The sequence below is a fragment of the Folsomia candida genome, unplaced genomic scaffold (genome assembly GCF_002217175.1).
Source record: "Folsomia candida strain VU population unplaced genomic scaffold, ASM221717v1 Fcan01_Sc003, whole genome shotgun sequence".
In the NCBI taxonomy this organism is placed as follows: Eukaryota; Metazoa; Arthropoda; class Collembola; order Entomobryomorpha; family Isotomidae; genus Folsomia; species Folsomia candida.
The window spans coordinates 4,603,053-4,620,724 of record NW_019091195.1 but is presented as its reverse complement, the minus strand read 5'-3'; the positions used below and the strand labels follow the sequence as shown (position 1 = coordinate 4,620,724).

General features: G+C 41.3%; 5 protein-coding genes across 6 annotated transcripts; 2 read left to right on the top strand and 3 right to left on the bottom strand.

The window, feature by feature from the left end:
• Positions 1–32: 32 nt before the first annotated feature.
• Positions 33–1,509, bottom strand: LOC110846818 (transcription factor GAGA). Its single transcript, XM_035850054.1, has 3 exons — positions 1,105–1,509; positions 433–1,036; positions 33–355 (listed from the first exon to the last, which is right to left on the bottom strand). The coding sequence occupies exons 1-3, from the start codon at positions 1,279–1,281 to the stop codon at positions 231–233; spliced, it is 906 nt and encodes a 301-aa protein (XP_035705947.1). The 5' UTR covers positions 1,282–1,509; the 3' UTR covers positions 33–230.
• A 5,600-nt stretch (positions 1,510–7,109) lies between these two features.
• Positions 7,110–8,853, top strand: LOC110847897 (ribonuclease P protein subunit p38). Of its 2 annotated transcripts, none has more exons than XM_022094933.2 (6): positions 7,110–7,270; positions 7,360–7,514; positions 7,606–7,656; positions 7,786–7,938; positions 8,022–8,238; positions 8,343–8,853. In XM_022094933.2, the coding sequence occupies exons 2-6, from the start codon at positions 7,375–7,377 to the stop codon at positions 8,736–8,738; spliced, it is 957 nt and encodes a 318-aa protein (XP_021950625.1). In that variant the 5' UTR covers positions 7,110–7,270; positions 7,360–7,374; the 3' UTR covers positions 8,739–8,853. The 2 variants fall into 2 exon arrangements, with proteins under 2 accessions (XP_021950625.1, XP_021950624.1); XM_022094932.2 differs by having other exon boundaries at positions 7,111–7,270; positions 7,357–7,514.
• A 1,512-nt stretch (positions 8,854–10,365) lies between these two features.
• LOC110847895 (zinc finger protein 236) lies at positions 10,366–15,255 on the top strand. Its single transcript, XM_022094930.2, has 11 exons — positions 10,366–11,391; positions 11,663–12,296; positions 12,385–12,485; positions 12,549–12,599; positions 12,707–12,739; positions 12,817–13,478; positions 13,579–13,634; positions 13,724–13,807; positions 13,904–13,968; positions 14,070–14,285; positions 14,381–15,255. Exons 2-11 carry the CDS (start codon positions 11,678–11,680, stop codon positions 14,990–14,992), a joined length of 2,499 nt encoding a protein of 832 aa, XP_021950622.1. The 5' UTR covers positions 10,366–11,391; positions 11,663–11,677; the 3' UTR covers positions 14,993–15,255.
• A 7-nt stretch (positions 15,256–15,262) lies between these two features.
• On the bottom strand, positions 15,263–16,389 carry LOC110847896. The gene is made up of 3 exons (XM_022094931.2): positions 15,994–16,389; positions 15,654–15,933; positions 15,263–15,574 (listed from the first exon to the last, which is right to left on the bottom strand). The coding sequence occupies exons 1-3, from the start codon at positions 16,106–16,108 to the stop codon at positions 15,406–15,408; spliced, it is 564 nt and encodes a 187-aa protein (XP_021950623.1). The 5' UTR covers positions 16,109–16,389; the 3' UTR covers positions 15,263–15,405.
• Positions 16,390–16,844: 455 nt separating this feature from the next.
• Positions 16,845–17,540, bottom strand: LOC110847894. The gene is made up of 3 exons (XM_022094928.2): positions 17,385–17,540; positions 17,171–17,324; positions 16,845–17,091 (listed from the first exon to the last, which is right to left on the bottom strand). Exons 1-3 carry the CDS (start codon positions 17,445–17,447, stop codon positions 16,988–16,990), a joined length of 321 nt encoding a protein of 106 aa, XP_021950620.1. The 5' UTR covers positions 17,448–17,540; the 3' UTR covers positions 16,845–16,987.
• Positions 17,541–17,672: the final 132 nt, after the last annotated feature.

The window sequence follows — 17,672 nt, the reverse complement described above, 5'->3', positions numbered from 1 at the left end:
ACTAATAGCTTGATGATTTTTTTATTAACATAACGCTACTTCATTGTTCTGCTAGTTTGACAGTTTGAGGTTGCTACAAACATAAGTGTAACTTTTATTTTAAAACAGAAATTCAAGAAGCAGATAAATGTGAACTAAATTAATGATTCATGTATGTGCATGTATAATTTACATCAAATCCCATGCAGGCGTTAGCTAGGATGATGATTTTTGTATTGGAATTATATGCATCAGTCTTCCTGTTCCTTACGAACAGGCCGTTTAAGATGTGCTATTACCACTTTCATATTTAATTCGGCAGCACGGTACGCTTTCCTTCGAGGTCTGACAGCAGCAACGGGACCAGGATTTTGACCTATCGTAAAATATCATTAATTAATTTCATAGTTGAGTGAATGTTCGAATGGGCTTAAGTAAATAAATTTAACATACCCTGGTCAACTGCTGGTAGTGCCTTAATACAATTTTTCCGATCAGCGACCTTCGGATTGTTTGCACTTGAACCATTTTTCATGAGACGCATCTTACGACGAGCAATGTGCTTGAAGGCTGATGGGCTTTCTTGATAAGAAGTCAAAAAATGCAATGCCTTATTTTTTAGTCGTCTTGCCATTTCCCCTGTGGTGTTCTTCTTCGTCGAGAGTGCTGCATTACGATTTGAAACAACTTGCTTCTTCTGCTTTTTCTCATTGTTTTTAGTGCGTTCCTTTATCTTAGGCGTCTTTTTCAATTTTTTTTGTGGTCCAGTAGCTGCTCCGGCAGAGGTTATCTTAACTTGAGAGTGGTATTTCCTTTCGTAATTTTGTCTCGTTGAAGGAGGTAAGGATGAATTAGAAGCCGTAGCATTTTTATTTTGAACTCCATCCACGAGAAACTTGATTGCTAGTGTGTCGGCTAATTTACAAAAACCGTAAAATGATTCGAGGTCAATCACCAACACTCCAAGATACAAAAATTTCATCAAATGGTCCATGTATGGCAAATGCTCCGCGTTCAGTGCAACCACTACTGCATTACTTCCTGAGGATGACGTCGTCTAGGACAAACGGTAAAAGCGAATCACAAATGAGAATGCATGGATTATTCAATTTCCCAGTCATTTACCTTGATGACTTCTCGGAGAAAAGGGGAAGCTCCAGACATGACTATCTTATGACAATTGAAAAATACTAGTCCAATGGATAATTTCATATCCGTCAAAATCCCAGCTTCACGCATTTCGTTAAATCGATTCCGAGTAATTGAATCGGCAATCTGGTGATTCAATCGAAGTTGCAACATTATGAATGTGTATGTTGGCTCGTTCGTGAAAAGTGGCTGAAAGTGTTAATAATTATTTGATACTGTGAAAGTGCCCTAATGTTTGGGAACCCTGAATATTTCGGGTTGCGACACCAGCAACTGACGCCTCGAGATCTATAGAAACATGAGTGGGAAATTCTCACTGGGAAATTGGGTCACCTGGCAATATTATTTGACACTTTTAAGTGGTGTTTATGCTTCACGTCATCGTCACGTCCTCCTTCAAATCCGACTTTTTGATTGGCTGAACTAAATTATCACTACGACAATTAAAAATTTTAACCAATCAAAAAATCGGATTTGAAGGAGGACGTGACGATGACGTGAAGCATAAACGCACCTTTAGACGATAATTCCTTCAGGATTGCAATAGGTTTGAGGTTAGGGTTAAATTTATGTTTCCCTCATAAATGTGTTTGCGGCGCACAAGTAGATGAACTAGGCTTACATGGTCTTTCATGTAAAAAAAGTGCTGGCAGGCACTCTAGACATACGCAAGCCAATGACATTATAAAGAGAGCCTTAATTTCTGCAGACATACCAAGCATTAGGGAACCATTAGGGTGTTGTAGGACAGATGGAAAAAGACCGGATGGTCTAACACTAATACCTTACAAACAGGGACGCTCACTAATATGGGACTTTACATGTACAGACACTTTTGCCCCCTCTTATCTCTCTCACACACTTAGACATGCTGGCACAGCAGCAAAACTAGCCGAGACCAAAAAACACAAACTGTACTCTGAACTTAAAACAAACTACATCTTTGTTCCGGTGGCCGTCGAGACATCAGGAGTAGTGGGGATGGAAGGGTTGAAGTTCATCCAAGATGTTGGGAGGAGGATGAAGGATGTCACTGGACCAATGTCAACAACATTTCTCATTCAACGGATCAGTTTGGCAGTTCAACGCGGGAATGCAGCATCAAGCATGGGAGCTGTTCCCAGTCAACGAGGATTAGAAGAATTATTTGTTGCTTTTATTTACAGAGTCTTTTGTTAACAATGATTAATAAGTACGCATGGAAAACTCATAAATAAAAAATTTCGCTGAGTTTCTTTCCGGTAGGAAGGGTACCCAGAATTGAGGCGACGTTTCCTCGTTGTAGAGTAATGCTTAAACGTTGTAATAAATAACTTGTGGCTCGTATTTCTCCTGTAATTGTTGTGATTCGTTGTCCATTATGTTGAATTAGTTTAATTCCATCTTCACCCCAAACTCCAATTGTTTCAGCAGCCACCGGGATGAAAATGAAACGATCCTCTAAGAAAGAGTATAGTGTCTTCTTCTTTTTCTCAGCTAACACGGCCGCAGCCCCAGGATGACCGGACGTGGAGGAGAGGTACGATGGGGCAAAGGTATCGACGCACGTGAAGTCCCAGACTAAAGCTTTTCCCCTTGACCATGGAATAAGTGTCATCCCATCAGCTCGTTTTCCGTCAGTTCGGCAGCATCCCACTGGCTCTCTTATTGAGGGGACTTCTGCGGTACGAAGGGCACGGGAAATGACATCATCTGCGGCACTGTGTCTTGACCACCGCCTAGAGGTGAGTCGGGCTTGGGCTTTAATCGGGCTAGCCCGAGCCCGCCCAGGCCCAACGGGCTTTGGGCGGGCCGGGCTTTTGAGTTGAGCCCATGAGTCGGGTCGGGCCTGGGCGGGCTTTTCTTAAGTCGGGCTCGGGCTTTACTCAAAAGCCCGACTAATATTTTTCGTGGAGTTAGGAGTAATATGAGAGTCAAAAGTTTGGCCAAAAGCGCACCACTTGTATTTTATACTTGCAATTCACAATTCATTATTGTATTCTCATAGGATTTTCATTAAAAAGTAATTCCAATATCAAAAATTTTCAAAATGGAAATGATTGTTGTTATTCGTGTGAAAAAATTACTACCAGGGTTGCACATCTAAAGTGTGAAAGGACGGAGAATACAAAATAAGCTTACTGTGCAAGAGGATACATATTCAAAGAAGGTCAGGCTATTGGATCAAGCGAGGTCAGCATATCCTGAACTTTTGGTGTGGCGCCACACAATTTCCACTGATGCAGAAAATTACTCCAAGGATATTATCAATCCCCGCATCACAAGCTAGTGATGAGAGAGTGTTTTAAAGCACCGGTTTAACGTTGACCGCCAGTCGCACTGAACTTAGGATTAGCGGCAGTAGTTTATCCAACCTGACATTCGTTCATAAAAACTACGTTTTTTGTTTACTAAACATAATTGACACTAACAGTTTTGGGTTTATTTATTTTTGTACCTTGTGAAAATAATTTATTTTTTACTAAACCTTTGAAATGTGTTTGTTAAATAATTTGAACTTCTTTATTTACCAATTCGTGTTTCGTCATGCGTAACTTAGAACGCTCTACAAATCTTATTTTTAATTGTATAAATTTTTAATTGTATAAATAATTTGTCACGCCATAACAAAAAAGCCCGATTAAGCCCTATGGGCCCGGGCTCAAAGCCCGATGGGCTCGGGCCTGGGCGGGCTTTCTCAAGGCCAAGCCCTATAGGGCTTGGGCGGGCTCGGGCTTTAGACAATGTGGACTTGGGCGGGCCCGGGCTTTTGAGTTGGGCTTTGAATAGGGCTTGGGCGGGTCGGGCTTTTGAATAGGGTTTTTGAGTCGGGCTTGTGCGGGCCGGGCTTTGAAAATCTTAGGCCCGACTCACCTCTACACCGCCCAGCGCTCTTTCTGCACGATAGACCATGATAACCACTTGAGGATACTTCGGCTCCACAGATACATTTATGTGGTTGGCAAATTGCACAGCCGAGTCTGAGTGCGATGGCCACACGAAATTCTTCGTTAGAGAGGTGGTTTCCAAGTTGTGGTGCAGGGATTGCGTTCAGCCAGGCTCCGACGTATGGTCTGTCTAGAGCAAGTAGACGAGCTTTATCTTGCGGTGTGCTGGTGTTATCAAGAAGTGTCTTCTGGCGATGTTCGATTAAAGGAGCCTCCCAAATAGCTTGTTTTCCTCGCAATTCGGGTAGTGGTAGTTGGCGATAATCTGCGGACCAGAGCTCTTCACCTTCTGATATGGCGTCATCTTGGTCACGTATGTAGTCCGGAAGGAGGGACTCGAGATGTGGCAAACAGCTATGAGCGGACGCAAGAAAGCACGGAATCGCCGTGCTCACAGCATGTCTGGTTCCCAAACCTCCCTTACTGACTGGAAGAGACGACTGTATCCAAGACTCTGGGGATAGAAAACAGTTAGTGATTCCTTCCAAGACCAACTTGAGGGTGTTATCGTAAGCCAAAAGAGAGGCATGATTTCGCCAAGACGGTGCACATCGTAGGAAGTAAATTAGTCGCGGAATTGATATGGAGGCTCGTAACAAGAAGAAAGCACTATGGGCGGAAAGTTGAAGGAGGCGGTTCCCAAATGCTGCTAGCTGGGAAATCTTCGACTCCAAGACTCTATCGCTTCGTCGGTGAGAGGGGCACCCAGCAATGTAGCTACTTCTGGGGAAATAATTTTGATGCCAGGGGATGCTTTGTGGAATTCGTCATATATGGCGTCGTGGGTATCGGGATTGCCTCCAAAAACTCCAACTTCACATTTCTCATAGTTGAGATGGAGTCCCACGTCTTCGCCCATTGTTCTTATGGTGTCAAATGCATGTAGAACTTTCTCCGGGATGTCGGCGATTGTCGCGTCATCCAGATACCAGACATTGAATTCTGTCGTCACGGCTTCGATTATGGGTTGGATTACGAGGGAATACAGACCTGGACCAAGTGGGTCACCTTGTTGGACGCCGAGAAGGGAGGGGATGAGTATGTTCCCATAAAAAAGACTTGTTGGATGTGCGTAAGCTTGATTGATAAAGGAGTAGATGGATGGAATTCTTTGCTTGATAATATGAAGAAGGGAATCGCATCGTATTTCATTAAACGCGTTCCGGAAGTCTAATTTCAAAAAGGCTTTTGCAGTGTCGTGGGCGTGGCTCCAGTATCGACGTGCTGCATGAGCTCCAATTTCGGCTCCTCCTTTTATGCCGACACCAAGTTGATGGGGAGAAAAGTAGTCTACCAATTGCGGTGTAATGCGAGTGACCACGATTTTCGAAACAAGTCGACGCCATGTATTCCCAACAGCGATCGGTCTAATTCCTCCAGATTTCTTGTTGAGGGCGGTGAGCGAGGCTCCAAACAGTGTGGGGCAAACAACATCTGGGACCTTACCACAGAGGACGACATCTGCAAAGCTACAAATTGTTTTCACTAGCTTCATCCCTGTGTCACCCGTAGATATCCCCACGAGGTCTTTTAAAATTTGAGGACGAAGTCCGTCTAAACCTCCGGCTGACCCTGGTGGGAACGATGAAATTGTGGCTAGAATTTCCTCTTCGGTTGCTTCTGCTGGGTGTTCATCCACGTCAGGCATAACTGGAAAATTCAATGGTTCGGGATGTGGAGGGTGTTTGTCGAGTAAGGAGTCAATCGTGCTTTGATTATATGGAGCGACTGTGTCATCTGAGCATAAGAGACGGATGGCCCCTCGGATATCTCCGTCAGAAAGTTTTGCTTCCACTTTCTTTGAAATCATTTGTTGGAATTGCTGAGGTTTATGTATTGATGGACTTGGTTGTCGACCAGTGGGGATGGTGGTTGTGGGGTCGGTCTTCCATTTTGAAACTCTCATTTTGACCCACGATGTCAAGTTTGTCACTTTCTCAGATTTAGCTGGAACGGTGAGGACAGCATAAGGGAAGGTGAAGAGTTTGTTCCAACTTTCTGCATCATTTTTATTAATAACTTCTTCTAAAATGTTGGTAAGAGCTGTTGGTAAGAATGTTGGTGATTGACCTCGAATCATTTTACGGTTTTTGTAAATTAGCCGACACACTAGCAATCAAGTTTCTCGTGGATGGAGTTCAAAATAAAAATGCTACGGCTTCTAATTCATCCTTACCTCCTTCAACGAGACAAAATTACGAAAGGAAATACCACTCTCAAGTTAAGATAACCTCTGCCGGAGCAGCTACTGGACCACAAAAAAAATTGAAAAAGACGCCTAAGATAAAGGAACGCACTAAAAACAATGAGAAAAAGCAGAAGAAGCAAGTTGTTTCAAATCGTAATGCAGCACTCTCGACGAAGAAGAACACCACAGGGGAAATGGCAAGACGACTAAAAAATAAGGCATTGCATTTTTTGACTTCTTATCAAGAAAGCCCATCAGCCTTCAAGCACATTGCTCGTCGTAAGATGCGTCTCATGAAAAATGGTTCAAGTGCAAACAATCCGAAGGTCGCTGATCGGAAAAATTGTATTAAGGCACTACCAGCAGTTGACCAGGGTATGTTAAATTTATTTACTTAAGCCCATTCGAACATTCACTCAACTATGAAATTAATTAATGATATTTTACGATAGGTCAAAATCCTGGTCCCGTTGCTGCTGTCAGACCTCGAAGGAAAGCGTACCGTGCTGCCGAATTAAATATGAAAGTGGTAATAGCACATCTTAAACGGCCTGTTCGTAAGGAACAGGAAGACTGATGCATATAATTCCAATACAAAAATCATCATCCTAGCTAACGCCTGCATGGGATTTGATGTAAATTATACATGCACATACATGAATCATTAATTTAGTTCACATTTATCTGCTTCTTGAATTTCTGTTTTAAAATAAAAGTTACACTTATGTTTGTAGCAACCTCAAACTGTCAAACTAGCAGAACAATGAAGTAGCGTTATGTTAATAAAAAAATCATCAAGCTATTAGTGGGAAAGTTCACAAATTGAGTAACGATTGACAATCGCTTGTTGCTTTCTTTCCCCAAATCCCACAAACTCGCTCCGCCAACTTCATAAAGAAACGGTAAAGAGTTGTGAAAGTTGCACACATGTTATGGTCACAACACAATCACGTTCGGTCAACAACTTCCGGACCTTTTGACGATTGTAATTCGCAGTCGTTTAATTTGCACCGCACAGAACAAGCAGGTGAATTAATATTACATATTTGTTGAGTGGTTATTGTTTGTTTGTATCTAATTTATTAAAGAGATTCGTTTAATAATTTGTATCAGTAGTGCGTAATTGTCATCATGGATCAAACTGAGCCGACGGAGGTACAAATTCTTTCGAAAACCAAGCAACGACGCAGTTTGGGAGAAACAAAGAAGCGTGAAAAGTCAAACCGGAAACCCAGCAGGACTGCAGTCGTGGTGCCAGGTGATCTCGCGTGGTAAAGATTTATGCATTTCGAATGAATGTTAACATAATCATTTCATTTTGTTGTTGATTATTTATTTCATGCTGATTCTTCTTCTTCACAGGCCTGATGTCGACGACGCAATTTCACAAGAGGTATTAAGTACTATTGAGAGGTAAAGTGAAAGTTGGTTAGGTTTATTTTTATTTTAATAATTGATATTTTATTTTCGGTTGTGTTGTACCTTGTGCACATTAATAATTATAGGTGTAAAGGTTTTAAAATTATTTATTCTTTGCAACAGAACAATGCAATGTTTAAAGATTCCGAAACGCCAATGTCCATTAAACGAGATAAAATCTGTGCCCAAGCTTCAGAGGTCAGAATTTCGAAGAAAATGGGTTGCTGAACACGCATTACAAGCCGGATATGACGTCAGTAGTTATATCTTAAAAAGGTTTGATATTACGTTAATGCAACAAAAATGTGGTTTGCAAATATGTACTATTATTTAATTTATTCTTGTGATTTGGTCGACAGATCGGAAATTGCAATTGGAGTTAATTGCTGCTCAATGAATATGGAGACTGGTCAACTGGCTGGACTAATAATAGAAAAGAATGTGGACCCTCAAATTATTACCAAATTATTGGTACCAATTGCACATACCAAACGGGTGCCAGCCATATCACTGTCAGGACTCAGTGCAGCGTTCGAAAAAGCCTGTGGCATCAAGTGCATTGCTTTGGGCTTGAAGGTAATTTTATATTAATGTAACGTTGCGTATTTACATATGTATATTATAACAGAAAATTGTGTGCAAAGACACTCTGGCTAACTTCCTTGTCTTTATTCTCGTAGACAATGTGTACATCGCCAAAAAGTGAATTTCATACTTTGCTGGAACTGGTAAAGGAGCACGGCCCTTTGGACGCTAACCAAGTGAACCAGCGTGCGGCAGCATTAGAGGAGCGACTGTTAGGTGGCCTTGCCCGGTCTCAATTTCTCCGACAAACATCACCTAGTTTGCCGAGTTCTTGCGCAAATGACACCGGAAATCTCGTATTATTAGAAGGGCCTGTTGTTGCAACCTCCAATGATACCACTTCGACGACACTCCCAGTACAATTTTCGATTGAAGATGAGATTGCAAAATATGAATTAAAAAAGGATTTAGAAAAGGCAAAACGCGAAAATCAATTGCCAGCAGAAGCTACGTTCATTCCACCGAAAATTAGAAAAACAACTCCACATTAAGATTTATATAGCTAAGATTGTTTTAAGTGGCAGTATTATTTATAAGCTTTATAAATCATGATATAGGTATGCATTCAAATAAGGTCAAATATATTCCCTTTTCCGATTTCCTGAATTACAACCTGGAGAAAATATTCCTTACTTCATAAATCTATAACTACTTTGCATGCATGGTATATGTATGTAAGCAAATAGAAATAAATCGCATCCTTTCATGTTTCATGCAAAGGAAAAAAGGTTCAGATTAAGGGAGCATGTACTTAGACAGGAGTGGGTATGTCATTACTGCATTTATCTCTCCGTACTTGATGCATTTTTGTCTCCTTGCAGAATTTAATAGGGCTGTAGTTATATATTTGATTAAATATGCCAAATAGGGGTTCTGTTTTGTGGTATTATCTCCAGGCAGCCTTGATTCACCCACACACAACGTTAAACTTGGACATGCTTTTTTGGCCACATCTTGTCCGAGATGGTTTTGTAGTCCAAAGGGGCAACTTGAATCTTGCAACAAATGTGAGAAGCATCTTTATACATTCATCTACTGCTATATAGCTACTCCAGCCAAATTTTTATTGCAGTGCAAGTAGCACAAGGTGTACAGCCCCTCTGGGGAAAAACGGGCGTGGTCCCAGTCATCAAACGCATTGGAATGCTTTATAACCCCTGTGGCTGACAATTTTATACCATGAAAAAGCCAGCTACATATATCCTCCTCCACAAGCTGTGCACTCAAGACGACGACGGACGACCCAACCAACACCAACAACCACGAAGAGTAGAAAAACTGAGACCCAGCCAGACCCACACCACGGAGCTTGGTTAAATGCGTTACTTTTTTTTACAATGCTGCTGGTGGGGAAACGAACAAGACCCCTGACTACTTCCCCTCCGCCTTCCTTTCCCTCTATCCACGTGAACAAATCCATATACTTGATTTCCTGTGTGAACCCACCACTGCCAGCTAAGGAAGCAAAGCATGCCATCAGAGATCAGCCACATGCAGGGCATGTCCTTCCTCCGTGGCGTGGGTCTTGCAGCTCCTTCCCAACAATCCAACAACCAAGTTTTTGGAGATGGTTCGTTCTGCCTGCATCCATATTCCCCCCACTTCTACTGCTTTTCCTTCCCCTCCCTCCCCTCCCTCCCTCATAGTCATAGAGTTTCTTGTACAAATTCATGCACGGCCACGTCAGTTCAGTTCGGTCCGTTCGTCGTCGTCGTAGAAGCCTAACCTAGAAGAAGCGCATGCAATTTCTCAACGGAATTTCCCCCCTCATTTCAATCCTATGGAGTTTATGCTTGCATCATTCCATGGCAAACAACCATGTCTCTCATTCGCATTCTCCATCCTCATCTGACTCCAAGTTGAGTGGATAAAAAACACCATCCCATCCGGCGTAGTTCAGCCGAGAGAGAGAGAATTGTATGGCCAGCAGCAGCAGTCCCCTAGTTCCCCTAGTCCCCCTTCCACCCTGTGGAAGTATAGATGGGGATTGGAGGTTTGAGAGGATGACATGATAAATGAAGTGAAGGTAAACTGCTTCCATAATATCTTCCCACAACTGGTCCACCCAGCAGCAGCCAACTTGTAAATACATGGTTGGTTTCGCGTTGCGTTCAGTTCTTGGGTTCAATTCAGCAGGACTTTGGTAGACCCCGGCCCCGTTCCCATTTACTCACGCTGTTTTTCCCCCTCTTAATTACACAGACACTACTACCACTGCTCGCATATATTCTGTTCTTCCATTCACTCTGGGGAAGTGGGACCATATCCAGAGCCAGGAGTTTATCCAGAACATTATAAAATTACTGCTCGCTGCATTACTTGAGTGAATTACAACACTCTTTTTCCTCTTCAATATAGCAACCTGTTTGCATAGACGAATCCATATAAGTAGTTGAGCTATCCAGAGGCTAGTGACGGCTGGGTCAAAAGGTCATCGTTGTCGACGTCGTCGTCGTGGTACTGCTGCATGTCGGATGGTGGTCAAGTGATAGTTTTGGTGGACAAAGGTCTTTTTCGTGTGACATTATTGGGGTCCTTCATACCAGTACAAGGACTTCAACCTCATCTCATATCATTATTCAGCCAGAGAGAAGGAGCCAGCCTGAGCAGAGACGAGAATCCACGAGTTGGTGCCTGTATGTATATGCAGTGCAGTGCCCTTGGTACTTTTTGTGCTCACAGAATAGGAGAGAAGACGAAGAAGAAGGGGGTCTCGCCCACAAACAAACTTGTCGTTTTCCTTGCTGCTGAGTCATATTACGGTGGGGAGTAGTGGATGCACACGTCGCCACCACCAGAACCAAGGTCAACAGTTTTCTATCCCCACGAGCAACAGCAGAGGAGCCATTATTATTATTACTTCTTGGCTGCCCCTTCTTGCCTCCACGCCTATCTTTCCTCTCGCTCTCTGCTGGGACTCGTCCAAAAACGCTCTTCCCCTCGCAACCCAAAAATTACCACGGGGATCTGGGAGGAGGTACATAGCTTGGTGCGTAGTCGTCCTCCTCATTCTACTCGTCGGGTATCGACCCACGACACCGAATCGATTTTCACTCCATTTCCCCAGTGGAAATTGTACTGCTTCTACTCATCCATCCATCCATCGCACGACACGACCACCCAGTCCACCCACACAAATAATACGTAAGCTTTTCAAATGGTCTTTTCAAACCAACAAAATCCTACCAAGCATGTAGTCAGTCTCAACTCTCGCTACCACGACGAGTAACCAGCAGACCCATCATCATCATAGCTCTTTGTTCATCCTGTTGGTTTCTCGAATGATGGGTCAAATTGAGACGACAAGTCAAATACTTGGTGAACACTTTCCTCGCCATTTCATCTTTTCTGCTGCGAAATTTCATATAAAAAATAGTTAGTTAACAGTTTCATGGTATTCATTGTCTGTGTCTAGTTGAAAGCTGAAAAAATGCCTTTGGGAGAAGAAGAAGAAGGAAGAGGAGGGCACGCTTTCGGGGGATTAGTGAGATTGAAGGAGGAATTAGAACGAGGGTCAGATGAAGAAAATGAGGTAGCTGCTGTAAATGACATTGATGATGATGATGACGAACCCACAGTATTTCCATGTAACGTTTGCTCCGCCACCTTCGTCACCCGCATGAGCCTTATCCGTCACATGATCCTGCATGAGGATGACAGTCAAGGCAACAATGATAATCAGCAGCAACTCGCAGAATCAACGCTCCCTCCCACATCATCCTCATCAGCAGTGGTCACCACCACCAATCGCCACCACATTCCAAGCCATAACTTGTTGGAGGCCATTTTGAAAAACGGGTCGCAATCATTCTTGCCACTGTTAAATGGTTCGTCTAACAGCAGCAACAGCAACTTTAATAATAACAATGGTGGACAGAATATGAACAGAGTTTTGAATGGAAAAAGAAGTCATTCTGAAAGACCAATTCCAAACCTGAAGCCATTGCCTTCTCTAATACAAATCAATAACAAGCCCACTCAGCAGCAACAGGAAAAGAATTTCCAGTGTCAACTTTGCGGAGTTTGGTTTTGGAAAAAGGAAGATTTATGTAAGTACTGAAAATAGTGCCAATTCCGAACATTATGGTCTTTTCGAATGCATAAAAATAATACAACTGCTTATATTCTCATCTTTAGCTCGTCATGTTACCAGAACGCATGGGAGTGCCAAGTTTACATGTCCGTACTGCCACAGAAATATAAGCAGGCGTGACCATCTGAAGCGTCACATCAAAAATGTAAGCTGAAAAACTCACTAACTTTGTCATTTATATTTCACTTGCATAATTTTAATGGACTAGGTGCACCCCGAATTTTGCACTGCAACGGAAGTGGGGCCCTTTGTTAATCAGGTAACATACATAATTCTTGAAAGAATTTTAAACTAGATAGTAATAAATTATTATGCGCATTTGCCTAACCTTGATATTTATGCATGTACATATATTCGATTGTATAGGGAGCCGGACGACCACCAAAGCAACCTCGTGAGGTATTGACACTGACATTTTCATCATTGCATGTATTCTTGATTAAATGCTGAACTCTATGAAATTCCTCCTTCTGTAGATGCTTGGGACAATTGACGATCTTCTTTCCCCTCTTGCTCCTCCTCCTGAAAGAAAGAAACCAAGGCGGAATAGTACTGACTCCAAGTTCAGTATCAATGAAATTCCGACATTGCAAAGTTTGCAAGCAGACATTGGCAATCAAATTCGAATGATTAATTCATCCAAAATTGAGCCGAGCTCTACCTCTGATGATGAAGATAACGATTATGAAGAGGATGAGATAAACCCGGAGACAAAATTTTCGTTTGACAATAATAATCTCGATTACAATACCCACGAGGCTGATGGAGAGGAGCTCTTTGAAGAGGACGAAAACGAAGAGTTTTGCAACAAGGAAATGCAAGACATCATTAAACCTGAAGTTCATAGTTATATGGAAGAGGATTATGGAGAAGAAGAAGAAGACGAAGAACAAAATTACGATGATGATGATGGTGATGTTGATGATGACCTCAACGATATGTCTGGGATGGCATCAGGAGGAATGATGTCAGACGAATATGGAAATCATATCAACTCGGAAAATGAAAATACTACAGAAGAAAACGGGGATGGAGCATTTGAATTGGAAGTGCAACGCACAATTGGGGGACCATCGGAACGGAAGTTCAAATGTGAATTGTGCGATGCAGCTTTTATGAGCAAAATTAATATGCAAAGGTATGTAAGCTATTTTATTCTACAACTCAATAACAAGTTAGTTTTGCCAATCTTAAATAAAACAGCGTGGGTAATTGACTTTTTGCATGATTTTTGACAGGCACATGTCCACGCACAGTGTTGCTCGTCCTCACAAATGCAGCGTTTGTGGGAAAGGTACGTGCTTTTAAACTTTTCATGGCGTCATTCGTGATTTCGTATTTACGGACAATCAGTCTAACAACTGGGTTATTTTTCATTTTAAGGATTTCTTCGTAAAGAACATTTGACAAAACACCTCTCCTCCGTCCATTCTGGGCTCAAATATAGGTGTCAATTTTGTCGAAAAGGTGATTCTAAATACTTATTAACCACGATCTCCTAATAAAAATGTGTCCTCTGAATTATTAAGTATTTTATATTTAATATGCATCTATCGTGTGTAGACATTTCGAGAAAGGACCACTTATTGAGACACATTCGCAATTGCCATCCCACAGAATTTATGGGGGTAAGAAAAGTGTACAAATTGCAATAATAATTTTAAATGTTGATAATGTATGTACGTAGCAAAATTACTAAATGATATTGTTTTTTTGTATATGCAATTAGATGTCGCTCGATATGATTGATTCTGAACCCCAAATTTCTCAAGTCCCAGCGGTGACCTTAAGTGATAATCCTAACATGCGAGTTGCGGCTTTGTCCTGCGACATGTGCAGCGAAATATTCAATCATATTGACGAATTAATGGAGCATCAGAGTGATGCCCATTCAGACATAAGAAAATTCAAATGTGATTTATGCCCAAAATCTTTCAAACGAAAGGTTGGTCCAGCCCTACATAATCTATTGTTCATTATTATATATTTATTATTATCTATAAGAAGGTGATTTTTAACTTTACTGACCAATACTTACAGGAACATCTAGTTAAGCACATGACCACGCATGCCCCTCCTGTTGCCAAAACCTACAGCTGCTCGGAATGTAGCACAGTTTTCCCAAGTTTGGAAATTGCTCATGCTCACCTGCGCCAGGCCCATCATCATCCCACCAAGAAAAGTACAAATCAGAAAAAGACTAGCAGTAACAGCAACGGCTTTGCTGGTAGCAGTGCTGCTGGCGGTCAGACATCTCTTCCCTGCAACTTGTGCGACAACACGTTCCAACAAAGGGCACATTTACTTCAACATTTGAAAGCCTATCATGGCGTCAGCAACCCAGAAAGGCGATTCACTGATGCTGCATTTCCCACTCCAGGCACCACTGCTAATTCTAATCCTATCGATGAAATGATGACCCCACCATCAGCAACTCCCCGACAAATGGTCACAAACAACCACAACAAATTCAAACAATTTCCACTTTCAGGATCCTTACTTCACAAATCGTTTGGAAAACCACAAATTCGGTCCCTCATTGGATTTCAGAATACAATGCAATGCAAAAATGACGAGGGCAGTTTGGAAAGTCTCATGGGACTGATTAACCGTGGGAGCATTTCTCTGTCGTTAAGTAAAGTTGAAAAGTAGATAATTGATGAATACTCTTATTGTACCAAAACTCGAGCTACCTACTTATGTCTAGATTCTTACTTGTTTATTCTTGGAGGACAATCAATTTTGTAAAATTTGAATGTTTCGTATGGGTGTGTACATGCCCAACCGTTACATTTTGTATAATGAACATGTTAACTTAACTTGGTATGATAAAATGAAATGCGTATTAGAATGCAGTGTAATTGCATGTATGAAATATGTAATTTGCAAAAGTACATAAAAATGTCCAAATATTACGTCAGGTGAATTTAAGTAGTTTTTATTTCCTTTCATGTCAAATGTTGAAAAACATATTTCTGGATTGTATTATTAAATATGATCGAAACTATGCATCGAATATAGAGTAATTGCAATAGTATATTCAGCGTAATCCGAAACAACCTAGTTTATTCAATTGCATTGAAACGGTGATCAGCATGTTTTCCGTTTATGTACGGAGGTGCGGTTTGCAAGTGGTGTGCAGATTTAGTTCCGGCTGCTGGACAGCATAGGATGCCATCAAAGTAATGATTTGCTTGGCAATGATTTCCGTATCCTGCAGCTTTGTTCTTATTTCTGTTCATTTCAGCAAAGTTAAATATTAACAACATTCACAATATCCGACTTCATTTTATTTTACTTTCCAGTGAATTACCCATAAATGAAAGCAAAGCACCCTCGTGGCATTTTGGTCGTCTTCCATGATAATTTCTGCACGGCTTTATCCGTAATCGTGCAAACATGCCAGTCTGATGCGCACAGGTGTTTCCCCATTTTTAGGGCTTTGGTCAATTTTATCGGTTTTTTGGCTGGACATGCTCGAGCAGTTCCCAACAATGCAAAGTTTTCCACTGGTTTCGTCCGACATCCATTCGCCAAAGATTTTCCAGTAATCCTTGGTCCAGCAGGTTTAGGACCCAACGTGGACTTGGGACCTTCGGACGATTTAAAGTTATAAACACTTTGTAAATAAAGAATTATTCTCAAAACCTTACCAAAATAAATAATATGCCTTTGGAAGTCAGCGTCATCGAAATAATTTGGAACGGCTTCGCTCAAGTCGAATACTTGTCCCACGAGTAGCACGCAGAAAAAATAGAACGTCCCCATTGCGTCCTTTTGTAAGAAGAACAAGAGGAGGAAAACTTTGAACGCTTGGTGCAAGCATTCGCTCAGATCATGCAATCGCCTTGAGAAGTGGCGAGATCAAATATTAAAGAAGAATGAAAGTGCTGCTGTGTCCACTGGACCACAACCCCACGACTTCCTCTGCCTGCACACTTTGTCATATTTACCAAATACTTCAGCAATAATACGTCTTAGCGATTACCAATTGTTTCATTCACTGCACACGCACTCCTCTGTGTACCTCCACCCTGCTCAAATTGTTGGTGCAGGGTACAGAAGCAATGATAATAGTGATTTATTTCATCTGTATTGTCGCATCGAAAACAAGTGTCATGAAGGAAATGTGTATATTTAAAGGGTGGAAGCTCGCTTGTGATATCTATTCATGCAACTATACACGATAACAAAGAAAGATGCGGGGCGTCAAAAACTAATGTTACTACATAAACATCACCTTGTTCGTGGTCGTATGTACAAACCTCTGTATACCCAATAAACAGTCGTGAAATGAAATATTGAGTATGTGTTCTACAATTGAATACAAACTTAATACATAATCAGGCTTATGTAAGTATCTATAATGCATAATTATCCAGTCCACATTATCCTTATGATCAACCCAAGCTAAGGATTTTATAAATATGTGAATACCTGCATGATAATAAGTTAATGCATGATTTGCATATGTTAATAAATACAAGTTAAGTGACTACATATATGTAAGTGAGGTGATAAAAATGTGTATTAATATTTTATTGACAGAAATCTGCTTGAAAGTATACAAGATAGAGCGTATAAAGGAAATAAGAAGAGGTTAAATTTTATATTTCATAAATAATTTTCAAATCAAGAGCCCAACTTCTATCCACTTATCAATCCACTCAAGAGCGTGATGAGCGGAACAAAGGTCAACGCAGTCCCGTTAGGGCGGTTGGGATTGTTAATGTATGCGGACAGGTTGAAAACTGCGGAATTTTCGAGTTTTCATTCAAATCATGAAAACATGTATTTTTTGCATAATCTATTAAAAAGCTTATTCCTTACGGTTAGCTCTGGTTTGAATTTCTTCAAACATGTTGGGATATGCGTCTTCCATCTTCTCGGCCACATATTCCAAAATTACTTCCTTGGTTTCCTCGGGAAGTTCAGGCAATGGCGTGGTCGTCACCACCTGCACCGCTGGGCGTACTGGTCGAACCTAGTTGAAAGGAATTTGTATTTAAAATGAGATTATTAGAACCACACCCATCCAACCAACCTGTCTGGAAAGAATCACAGACGCCATCGAGGCGAAAAGAGCGATTGCCAAAACGGTTTTCATCGTGAATACTTTGTTAAATTTTCTTTCAGTTGACACTGATTGTTTGAAATGATAAAGCAATTGATTAAGTGTGATGATTTGAAAGCAAGAGCTTCTGCATTTTATATGCTCCAGAAAAGAGGTTAATTACACATTTCTGTCTGCGATTTTCTGGATTTTTTAATCCACCATTATTCATCTGATATTTTTGAGAAATTGTATTTGCTCAATCTGCTCAGATTTGGT

Excerpts from the sequence above, each read along its gene's own strand:
- LOC110846818 (XM_035850054.1), bottom strand. The coding sequence starts at position 1,281 with ATGTTGCAACTTCGATTGAATCACCAGATTGCCGATTCAATTACTCGG. Across the intron at positions 1,037-1,104 it reads TTCTCCGAGAAGTCATCAAG|ACGACGTCATCCTCAGGAAG; the intron begins GTAAATGACTGG and ends CGTTTGTCCTAG. Across the intron at positions 356-432 it reads ACTACCAGCAGTTGACCAGG|GTCAAAATCCTGGTCCCGTT; the intron begins GTATGTTAAATT and ends ATTTTACGATAG.
- LOC110847897 (XM_022094933.2), top strand. The coding sequence starts at position 7,375 with ATGGATCAAACTGAGCCGACGGAGGTACAAATTCTTTCGAAAACCAAG. Across the intron at positions 7,657-7,785 it reads GTATTAAGTACTATTGAGAG|AACAATGCAATGTTTAAAGA; the intron begins GTAAAGTGAAAG and ends TCTTTGCAACAG. Across the intron at positions 8,239-8,342 it reads GCATTGCTTTGGGCTTGAAG|ACAATGTGTACATCGCCAAA; the intron begins GTAATTTTATAT and ends TTATTCTCGTAG.
- LOC110847895 (XM_022094930.2), top strand. The coding sequence starts at position 11,678 with ATGCCTTTGGGAGAAGAAGAAGAAGGAAGAGGAGGGCACGCTTTCGGG. Across the intron at positions 12,740-12,816 it reads CACCAAAGCAACCTCGTGAG|ATGCTTGGGACAATTGACGA; the intron begins GTATTGACACTG and ends CTCCTTCTGTAG. Across the intron at positions 14,286-14,380 it reads CAAAATCTTTCAAACGAAAG|GAACATCTAGTTAAGCACAT; the intron begins GTTGGTCCAGCC and ends CAATACTTACAG.
- LOC110847896 (XM_022094931.2), bottom strand. The coding sequence starts at position 16,108 with ATGGGGACGTTCTATTTTTTCTGCGTGCTACTCGTGGGACAAGTATTC. Across the intron at positions 15,934-15,993 it reads AAGGCATATTATTTATTTTG|GTCCCAAGTCCACGTTGGGT; the intron begins GTAAGGTTTTGA and ends AATCGTCCGAAG. Across the intron at positions 15,575-15,653 it reads TGCTTTGCTTTCATTTATGG|AAATAAGAACAAAGCTGCAG; the intron begins GTAATTCACTGG and ends TGAAATGAACAG.
- LOC110847894 (XM_022094928.2), bottom strand. The coding sequence starts at position 17,447 with ATGAAAACCGTTTTGGCAATCGCTCTTTTCGCCTCGATGGCGTCTGTG. Across the intron at positions 17,325-17,384 it reads CTGTGATTCTTTCCAGACAG|GTTCGACCAGTACGCCCAGC; the intron begins GTTGGTTGGATG and ends CCTTTCAACTAG. Across the intron at positions 17,092-17,170 it reads AATTCAAACCAGAGCTAACC|TTTTCAACCTGTCCGCATAC; the intron begins GTAAGGAATAAG and ends AAAATTCCGCAG.